The sequence below is a fragment of the Apaloderma vittatum genome, unplaced genomic scaffold, assembly GCF_000703405.1.
Source record: "Apaloderma vittatum isolate BGI_N311 unplaced genomic scaffold, ASM70340v1 scaffold17424, whole genome shotgun sequence".
Taxonomy (NCBI): Eukaryota; Metazoa; Chordata; class Aves; order Trogoniformes; family Trogonidae; genus Apaloderma; species Apaloderma vittatum.
Genome location: NW_009711166.1, coordinates 27782 through 38861, shown reverse-complemented (window position 1 = coordinate 38861; position 11080 = coordinate 27782). Strand labels below are relative to the sequence as shown.

Here is an 11080-nt window from a genome sequence, read left to right as displayed (position 1 = left end):
GTGTGTAGTAATTCTGCCAACATTCTCCATTGTGACTCAGTAGTGGTGTGCTACTTCTTCTTTCCAAATTATGGAATGTTAATAATGCTTTACCACTGCTAATGATCAGTAACAATTGATCAACGTAAGTTGGAATGCATAGGGGTTTTTTTATGTTGTGTTGCGTGATATTCATGCCTATTCCAGTACAGAAATACAGGCAAAAATATTTAAAAATCTACAACTATACTAAACAGGTTGAGTTTTTGAAGTGTAGATGAGCCAGCAGCTGCTTTAATGACAAAGCGAGAGTAGTAAAATCAGTTACATTGTACAGCATGTCCAAAATAATTGGGACAAAGTAGTGAATGAGTCCATGCTAAGACTTCATCTTAATAGTTCTGTTTGCTTAATTGCTCACCTCTCCTGATTTTCTGATGTATGAGTGAGCTTCCTGCTGGTCTTATGGGGAAGGCATCTGATATTTTGGGTCAGAGGTCAGGGAGGGAACCACAGCTCTGAGCTTCATCCTTTCATCATGACAACTCACCAACTCTGGCGTTCCCTTGCTGCGACACGGTGCTATGGCCTCTCCCTGCCACACGCAGGCTTGATAGATGAAGCTTGTTGACTGATGACAGATCAGTTTAGGAAGCTTTGAGTGGCACATGGCGTTGCAGAGGGAGAGAAGGCTCACAGGACTGCTGCAAGTGCACGCAGCGTGGGTCAGGCTGCCGTGGTTTGGGACTGTAGAGCCACCTTGTGCTCAGTGAATTGTTTGAGAAGTTGATTATACGTGATCCAGCTTTGAGTATTGGGGCTTTTGGGGGAAGGACATTTTAATGTCTGCCCCTTTCACTGTGGTTCCTAGCCTCACATGTCCTGCTGACATTGAAGAGGAGCTCAGCATGACCTTGAGTAGTTTTCCAAACTTCTGTAGAGTCAGAATTTCCTATTGTATCCCTTTCTTCTTGCCCTGCATTAGCTATAAATGATGTCTGAATCATTCTGCAAAAATGAAGCAATTAATTAAAATAATTTAATTTGAAAGTATTGAAAAATAAAATAATTTTATTTCTGCCCTTAGCTTACTTTAAGCAATGAATCATAGCAAGAGTTGTATTTGCCTTAGTCATTCTAGCATGCATCCTTAATAAAGCTATCTGCTTCACTGATTTGAATCAAAACCAGACTATTACTGTGTTGTCATTTCTGCATATCATGTAGCATGACATTCACATGTTGTTTCTGAAAAGCATTTACTAGGGGATTGTGGCAGAAGCCAATAAAAGTACAAGACTTTGAAGAAAGCTTTCTCCGTGAGCAGCTTGTCAAACCGCTTTGAACCCAATCAAAGTAATAATTCCAAATTTTTCAGACCAGGGTTAGCAGGGATAACATGGATTGCATTGACTTGAGCTGTGGAGCATTTTTTTCATTGTTGAATGTTTAATTCTTTGTTGAAGGCTTAGTCTTTAAAAACTTTTTTTTATGGGCCACGTGTGAATGAAAACCTTTGTGCTGTCCAGTAACAAATAAAAAAAAAGAAATCATGTGGCCAAGTACTGTATCCAGGATAAGCTGTTCACTTGGTCTTTCAAATATTTTCTTCTACTAATTCACATAAAGATATCACTGATGGCTTAAACATTAAAGAAGCTTGACACAGAAAGCTGATGTCATATGCCAGAGACATGAAGTGAGAAAACAGCCCTTTCTGGCCAGCAAAGACTTACTCTTGGCTTTCTCACGGGTTACAAAATTATCATCTCTTGAGGATATTAGAAACCTCTCTCGGGTCTTACCTGTGTATACTAAAGCACATTTCCTTTTCACTTGAAAGTTCAGTGCAATGACTCATTTGTACTGAAGTATTCCAGTCTTCAGGTATTTTAAAGATTCTGTCACATCAGCATAGGTGTTGCTAGTAACTTCAATAATCTTAACATGAAAATCATGTCATATAAAAAGGAGAAGAATCTCCAGGGTTTTCCCAGTCATACAATGGGAAAAAAAAAGAATTTGGAGTCTCAAAAACAGCAATCAGTTTGAAATACAGTATGTAAAGAAGGCAGCATCTTAGAAAGAGTATTTTTTCCTCACCAGCATATTGCACTAGATTGTGTATAGCTGCACAAATCCCCAGGGCTCCAGAGAAGAGTAGTTCTCCTATCTAAATGTATCTGGCCAATTGTGCATCAGGAAAACAAATGCTCCTGTGCATCCCTTTCAGGAAACCAGCTGAAGCCCCGAAGCGTGAGATTTGATTAGAATCATTGGCCTTGTGCTGCACTGAACTGTCAGAAGCATGTGGAGGACAGCCCATGGTCACCTGCTCTGCTGGAGACCACGGAGAAAGGGTGCAATCAAAATCATAAAATAAGGGAAACTAAGAGTGTGCTGCCACACCATCCTGTTCAATCTTCTGTAATACAAGATTTCACAGATTTCTTAAAGAAAGGAGTATATTAAAACCTTTTGTTTAAAAATATTATGTATCCCTCAGATGTAGTGAACGTTCTGCATTTTTTAGGTCACTGTTTGCTATTGTTTGCTATTGTATGTACCCTGTAATGATTCTTTGTCTGATTTAGGATTTTCGTTTTGTTCCTTATTTGCTTGAAGATGCTTTTTCTTTATCTTTAATCTTCGTGGTGAGTTTGCTGTAAAAGCCACTGGACTTCAATTCCTTTAGTTCCCATTTATATCACCCTATATTTTATAGTACAGGTTAACTTTTTTTATCCCCCTTTTACTCCATGCCTCTTGTTTTTTTAGGAAACACTATGGATTTTTCATCCTCCAGGCAGTTCATATATGTGGTCCTTTTGGATACTAAGCTTTTGATCTTTCTGGAGTTGTAAAGGGCCATTTGGTAGTTTTTTGGATATGCCCTATTTCACTTAAAGATTCGCATCTGCAGTGTGTATTTTCCTGAGCATTTAGGAAATTTAGTTTTCATCATTAAAACACTGTGCATTAAAATTACTCATAAAGACAGGGGATGTAGTGACAAAGGACATGGAAAAGGCTGAGGCACTCTGTCATCTTTGCCACAGTCTTTACTTGTAAGACTGACCTTCAGAAATCCCAGATCACTGAGACTGATGGGAAATTCTGGAGCCAGGAATACTTATCATCGGTAACGGAGGATCAGGTTAGAGAGATTTATGAAAGGCTGCCTTCACACCACTGGACAGAGAAACAAGGAAGGAGAGGCTGCTTTTTCCAGTGAATGCCGAAACGTATCTGCCAGAAGGCTTAAGGGGAATGCAGTGTAAAATGCTGCTGCTGTTTTACATCTGTTTCTCTAGGAGATTAAAATAATGTTGGAAAATAATTCAAAGACTTTCAGCCTGTTTAGATTTGCAAGGTTAACAGAGTGAGCAGTTCTTGATCCAGAAACAAGCTTGAGGAATGATCACGTTGCAGGTTCTTAATCCAAAGAAGGTCACAAAGAGGGTGCTTTGGTGGGGAAGAGGACACTAAAGGCACAAAGAAGGTTTATGGAAGAGGTAACCAGAGGCAGTGTGATAGATGGAGTGTAAGCCTATTGCAATAGGGTCCGTATTCTTCTGTACGATCACAGCAGCCAGCGTGTTGGGAATGCAGTTTCCCTGCTGCATGATGAATGTGAATTTAGTAGAATTTGCAAGGGCTCACCATTGCCCCATTACCATCAACCAGTAAAACGGGCATACTTCCGTCACAGGAAATAATCATAAAATGATATTGTACAGCCTCTCAATTTAGATCAGAGCAGTGTCTGCTCAGGTTGGGTATTACTATGAGACAAATCTTTCCTAGCAAAAGGGAACTCATTTCTGCACTGTTATTTTACTGAGTGTTAAGGTCATATGTAGGTACCTTTACTTTCAATGTTATTCCAATATGGCAGTTTTTGCAATTAAAAGCCTGAATAATACTCTTGGTGTAAGTCTCTGATTTTTATTAGTAAACTAATGCCTGAAAAAAAAAAAAGAGGGTGAAAAAAGGCTTTTTCCAACTATATGTGCAGTATTTTCTTTTGGGTATGGTGTGCAATGGTACTATTAATGCACATATTTATTAAGCTCTTTACTTTCGTTACAATTTGTGTGTAATAAAATGCCATTTTATGACATATTTTTAAATTTTTTTAGGACAGCATTTGAGTCAGTTTGCAACCAAGCAATAGTAAAGGGGAATGGGGAGGAGCAAGATGTTTTTGTTAGAAAATATACAAGTTCAAAAAAGCTGGCTAGCTATATGCTTGACTGGTTACTGAAATGCTGGAAGAAATGTTACTAAGTGTGGAATTACATCCTCTTTCCTCCATACACAGAAAAAGCCCAAGGAAATATTATTTGTCATAAGACCTACACTCTATAATCTGAAATGCCACTTTACTGCTAAGAGCAAAAGGATAAAAAACCAAACAAACAAAATGCACACAAAAAAACTCAAGAGCCTGAAGAAAGTATTGCTGAGCAATTCAAATTAAATCAGCTTTTTACTGAAGTAAAAAGAGGGGGAGGAGGAAAAAAATCCCTCTGTTTATTTAATATTTACAGTTCAAAGAGAAAAAACCAGCATAGACGGAGAAGATGGTACACATGAATGTTCCTTTTTATATTTTGGTCCTTATCTTTACTGAAAGTTATGATTATTTATAAAATCTAACGCTGAAATCATAAAACTCTAGTCAGTGCGTTTCTTTGCCTGCAGATCTGAATCCCATTTCCTTGTCTATGACTGCCAAAAATAACTTAGCACAGGGGACTCCCACAACACACAGAAAGAGAGAGCGGAGAGGAGCCTCCTCTCGTTCCAAAACCGAGGATCACATAACGATGTCTGTTGCAGTCACTGCCATGGTGACAGACCCGTGGTGATGTGTGCTTACTCCTTGCTTTCTGAATGACGTTTTTTGCTGAGGGCTCGAAACAAGCACAGACTCCATGAGCCAGAAGCTGGACCTCAGACAGCTCCTGGAGGGAGCAAAAACAAAGCCCTCGCTTAGCTGAGCCAAAGCAGGATTGATGGACTTTGTGCTAAGACTCACATTTTTCCTGCTTTTCCATGGTGCCAACACTGTGTATTGGACTTTCTGTAGGCATGGGGCAAGGAAGAGATTCAACTTTCTCAAGCCTGGAGTAGACTAGAGGGAGGCAGCCACAAAAACAATGGTTGTGTTTGTATCAAAGGAACAGGCAGGATCTTTCTCACTGCCTTGTTTTCAGCAGTCATATACATTTCTGTGATGGACAAATGCAGATATTTTGTGAATCAGAGCTGAACACGTAGCTTTAGAGTGAAAAAACAGATCACAGACCACCACCAAAAAAGCCCGAAGCAATCAAACTCTATCTAGACAGAGATTTCGTTAGTATTTCTGCTGGACAGTTAATGTGAATTGCTCCTGTTATAAACTATCTGCGTAGTTTTCAGGATGTTAAGGTCAGGCATGTTCAAACCGCACAACAGGGAGTTGAAACTGGCCAGGGGTGCTCACTGAAGCTTCATGTATTTCAGAAGAATGAAATGGCACTCACAGAGTGAAACTAAGTCTTTTTATTTTTTTTTAAAGAGAAAGCAGATGTATGTACGAAAGAAAAATAAATGAGCTTCAGTGACAATGAGACTTGAAGTTAGAACAAGAGTAGAACACAGCGCCTTTCTTGACATCCATGATATTGGCACTTCAGAATATGTCTGTGGTGGACCTCACAGTTGGCTAATACTAAAATCCATAATAGTTCAGGACACGCTAACTGAGGGGCTGTTTTTCTTCGTGTGTTGTGCTCTTCCCTTAGAGATATTTCCAACGAGTACACCCTTGTTTTGTAAGGAAGGAAATTGGTGGCAGGCTGGTCAGAAGCATGCTGTAGCCCACTCGAATTCCTAATATTGCAGTATCTTTTGATTGAAACCCGTAAGGAACCTTTAGACTTCAAAGTTTGTTTTCCAGCTTTTGGCCTGAAATAGTTAATTCCTTATACCACGGCTCATGTTGCAAAGCTGATTTGCAGGCATTTGATGGTGCTCTGAGAATGTGCTTTGAGCATGGAGAGACTTCTGTTTTTGTAAGAATTTTTGAGGTTTCACTATTTTATTATTTCCTTTTTTATGGCAGAGCAGCTAAGAGATGAGGATAAGTATCTTTTATAGTGTTCAAGCCGAAATATATAAATAACGAAACAAAGGTGTAGTGTCAGTACTGAGCATTTAAAGAAAAACAATCAGTGGAAGGTACAGTACTTTTTTTTTCTTTTTCTTCCCTGAAGTGTTTTACAGCTCTCCTAAAACAAGACATGGGAAAACTGTAATTAGGTAGTCAGAATATATGGAGTCAGATTACTAATGAAACGCTCATTTGGGACTAAAACCTTTTTACTGGAAGCAAAGGGTGAGGAGAACCTCAGCTGAAGTGCTGAGTACCTTTGAGGACTGGGCCTCTCTTTCCAGAGGACTGGAAGGATGGGTCTGAGATTAACCTATGGAGGAGGTCGTAGAATGACAGGACGAGGATATCGCCATTTGGAAGGACTGTCTTGGATGGAAATAGCGATTGCTCTGGTTATAGCTTCCCTTCGTTCTTCCAGGTGTGTCTGCTCAGCTGACCAGCACTCGTCTCCGTCGGAACACCTCCGTGGGCACCCCGTTCTGGATGGCTCCAGAGGTTAGATTAATCTTTCAAAACATTTTGTCACTTGTGTTTGAGCTGCCACATTTTCCATTTCTGCTCTTTCTTTGTCTTTCTTCCTGACCACTGGTCCTTTCACCAAATGAAATAGCAATGACCTTTAAAAAAGTTTTTTAAACCTCTTTTTCTTACTTATTTGTAAAGATTAAATTTAAATGGGTTTTATTTTTGAAAGGCAAGGTTAGAGCCAGAGAGCAAGACATTGAATTGCTTACCAAGATTTTAAAGAGGAGGGAGTGCTACCACTGATCCTTTTCAGCCTTCCAAACTCTGAAACTATAGGTATCTCATTTCCCTTTGGATGGAAGGTGCCCAGAGTGGTACTGTGATACATTAGAGCTTATATTTTTTATTTTCTGGACTTGTAAAGTTTTTCAATACTGCAGCTGACAGCAAGGAATAGAAGAGGTTATTATGAATGAATAATATGTACTGTCTTTGGAGATTTTTCTGGCCTGAAATTAAAGCATATAAAGATACCATTTAAGTTGAGACAGGAAAAATATTTCATTATAAATAAGCCTACATACTTACACTATTTGTGCACACACATAAAAGTCACATGCATATACCTCTGTTTGTGGCACATGAAAATACTCTGTTTTTACACGTATTTTATCAACGTACTGTTTATATACATTAATCTAGCCATGTAGCTAATGGCATAACTGATGGTTTGGACCTGTAGCTAAAGGGATGAAAAATTCTAGATTCATCCAGCATTGTGGATGAGCTGAAATGTACGTGAAATTAAATACATTTGCTGTAATCCAGTGGCAAACATATTGTTGAGAAACCAGCTTGGTCTTGAAATTGGCTGATTTGGCTGAATAAGGACCCAGTAAGAGATAGTGAATTCATCTTATTCTTTCCTGCTTGTTTCACTTCATAGACAGAACAACATAGCTCCATTAGTTATTTTGCAGGAATAATCCGTAGAAAAAAGAGTTAGGGTTGCTGAGTTTCTTCCTACTTCCCTCAGCCATGGGATGCAGTTTACCACCTTCATCTGAAAAAGCCAAGGGTTTGTGCCCTTTTGTCGGATAAGGAAACATCTGATCAGAGAACCTGGTGTTCATGGATGCTGCTTTCTCTAGTTTAAGCATTACTTTTTTTTTTTGCGATGGGATGTTTCAACTTGCTAAATGTGTGAAAGTCGTATTTATTTCACCGAGTATTTCCATCATGTAAGACTTTCCCTCACCTGTGGATGTGCTCTTAAATTTGGACATTTGACAATCCAGTGACCATCCTGGTCTTTTACTCCAACAGGTGATTGCCTGTGAGCAGCAGCTAGATAGCTCCTATGATGCCAGATGTGATGCATGGTCACTGGGTATTACTGCAATAGAGTTGGGAGATGGAGATCCACCCCTTGCTGATTTGCACCCTATGAGGGCACTCTTCAAAATACCAAGGTAATATCTTGATGTATTTATTTCTTCCTGGGCTAGACTGAACTTTTTCCTTATCTGTTACTTTCTTCAAACGTAGTCGACTGTGTGAGTTTGTAGAGGTTTTTCATAGTACTTACACTAGGAGGAGTCTAGAAATGTTTGTCTGTATTTCTGCAAGCTCTACTTCAAACACTTGCAGTCGATGAGAAGTTCAGAACTGACTGTGGCTACCTTTGAGTAAAAGCCATAAGACCTTCTCCTGAGTGGATTGCTGCCCAGTGTACATGAGCACAGGACTTAGCTGAGTCCTGTATATTCTGTTACAAAAGAATGACTTAGGGTAGAGACATGGAGTCTAAGTATGCCGCAGTGGTGAACGGTCCCCATACCTGTCCACAAGAGTTATCTCATGTCCCTTGAAGTCGTCTTCCGCCACTCACATACATTAAGGCTGCCACTTTTCATTAGCTCATGCTGCTGCTGGCAGTTCCAGTGTTGCTGTCCTTGGGCAGTGCAAATAGCAACTTTTTTTGTGTTTTCTTTGAAGCTGGAGATAAAAGTACCCAAAGTGCCACTTTACAGCATTTGAGAGACCATCAGTCTCAAAGTCTGTGGGAGATGATCGTACAGCAGTTTGTGGATTTCATTCTAACAGCTGAAGCAATACCACAGTTGAGGCCATATAGTATACATGAGTGCTTCAAGTCCTTTTCAGCCAAGTCACCCAAATTAGTTTAAATTACCTTCAGGTTTTAGAAATCTTGGCTGAGTTGACAGTGAAACAGAGCACAAATGCTCTTCTTACCTTTACTTGCTATGTGAAAGGCAGTTACAAACTGCTGTGGTCAGTCATTTCCACTTCAAAAAAACATCTGGCGTACACCCCTACAAATACTGGGAACCTTTCTACCCTGGAGCAAATACAAGATCGGTAGCCTTTTATTGTATTTAGTAAAACATGAAAGTGATAGAGTAAACATTAAGTATCACTTAAAGAAAAGCAGTTATGACGATTAAAAATAGACAAGTCACCTTGTCTGTAGGTCATTCGTTTTGTCTTCATGGTTATGCTCAGTGAAAATGGGACCTCTCTGGAATGAAAGAAGACTGTTAAAATGATTTGAACCAAATTAACACCTAGAATAAATAGTTCTAACAACAGAACAGAAAGTAGTAGTATTTATTTACAATAGATCTGTATTTAGTCCTTCCCTTGACTTCTGATTATCTTCTGATGAATGAGATAGAGTTAATAAAGAGCTAGTTCCTTCTGACACTTTATTCAGCAAGTTGATTAATTTTGTCCTTCTGGGAAAACTTAAATTAGAATTTCTTTTAAAAAATTCTCTTAAGAAAGTATCTTGTTTCAGGCCTGGAAAGAGAAATTTGCCATTACAAGTGAATACTGATTAATGGGTTGTTAGTTACATTTCCATTTATTGATTTGATTGGAAAAAAATTATAGTGATTCTTAGCTACGCTTGAGAGATCATCTCCGTGCTATTTCTCCTTGTTAGTTATGTAAAGTAGGAAAACCAGTGGGACATTGTATCATCTACCCATGCTGCTTTACCAGTAGAAATCAATATCGTTTCTCAGCGGCTTTCTAAAACTCATTACTCAGCTTGCCTTCACACATTATTTTTGTCAAGTGAGTGGCTTATTAACTTATCATCACACTGACCTTTGCAGGAATCCTCCTCCAACACTGCAGCAGCCTGAACTGTGGTCACCGGAATTCAATGACTTCATTAACAAGTGAGTAACAACTGAGACTACTGTAGCTGAATATGAGACGTGTAAATATCATGTGCAAAATATCTTTGTATTCTCTGTGGAAATCTGTGGCTATTAATACTTTACCTTAAAAACGTAGTTTGTAAATGCGGTTTGACTTCCAAGTGAGGCTCCAGATTTAAAACATGAAATAACAACATTTTAACACACTTATTTCTGTCTTTTTTCATTTAAGGAATATTTAGTTTTAAAATGCAGTAATTTAACTTCTTGGACTCATCAATTTTCAGTAGAGCTGTTGTGACTAAGATGGATGTGTTTGTTATGGAGGCATGAATGAACTACAGACAAGCATTTCAAAACTTAAAATTCCTCATTGATCATACGCTTTTTCTGCCAGCACAGGTGCTTGACTAAAGATTATGAGAAGCGTCCAACAGTATCTACCCTTTTGCAGCATGATTTTATTAAGCAAGTTGAAGGAAAAGAAAACGTGCTACAAAGGCAACTCATGGAATTTATTGATGTTCATCAACAAATGGGAGTCACTGAAAAGGCAAGGTAAAAGTATCTAAAAAGTAGACCAGTTGGCACAGTTTTGATGCTTTCACTGTTTCAGAGTGACCAACACTCAGAGAAAGATGCACCTCTTGTACCTTTTAGCTGCCCCAAAAATAGAGAGCTTAATCTTCATGTCCCCGATAGAGCCAATGGAAAGAGCAAGGCATCATGGCTCACACATGGAATGAAACAAACATTAGAAGTGCCTCCCCTTTCTCCTCTAACTCATGATGGAAATTAGGATCCCAGCTTTCAGAAAGCTAAGGTTAGGTGGAATTAATTTATATTTTTTTACATTTGCGTGGTCAGCTAATGTTTAGTTTAAACAAGTATGCTCAAAGTAGTTAGTCAGGTTCCTGCAAGAATTGAGCGCTACCCGCTGAAAGAAGTCATAGTGGTACCAGGCCTTGTTTTACAAACTTCAGATCATACGTCTTATTGAATAGATACTTACTTTCTTCCACTAGTATTTAGTAATATCAATTCTGAATAAATGAGTTAGCACAAAATGCTTTTTATTTAAAACAACCAATAATGGCCTGGCTCAATTTTACAATTTAAAAAAACCTACTCAGTACACTCCAGTAATGTCAAATGTGAAATGTGGTAGATTAGTATTGATATACTTCTGCTGTGACTGCTCCTGTGCTTCAAGTTAAAGGATGAAAACTTTTCTTTTTTTTTAATGGAACATAAAATTTAAAAGACATTTTGCCTTTAT

The 11080-nt window shown here is 38.7% G+C and overlaps 1 protein-coding gene across 1 annotated transcript in view; it reads left to right on the top strand.

Annotated features, from left to right (window-relative positions):
- LOC104272548 (myosin-IIIa-like) overlaps positions 1-11080 on the top strand; it is a gene marked incomplete at both ends in the record, with an annotated part of 40522 nt that overhangs the window by 6307 nt on the left and 23135 nt on the right. Inside the window, 4 exon segments of the mRNA XM_009867569.1 lie at positions 6564-6640; positions 7937-8082; positions 9754-9819; positions 10204-10359. Coding sequence (XP_009865871.1) covers positions 6564-6640; positions 7937-8082; positions 9754-9819; positions 10204-10359 — 445 coding nt within the window.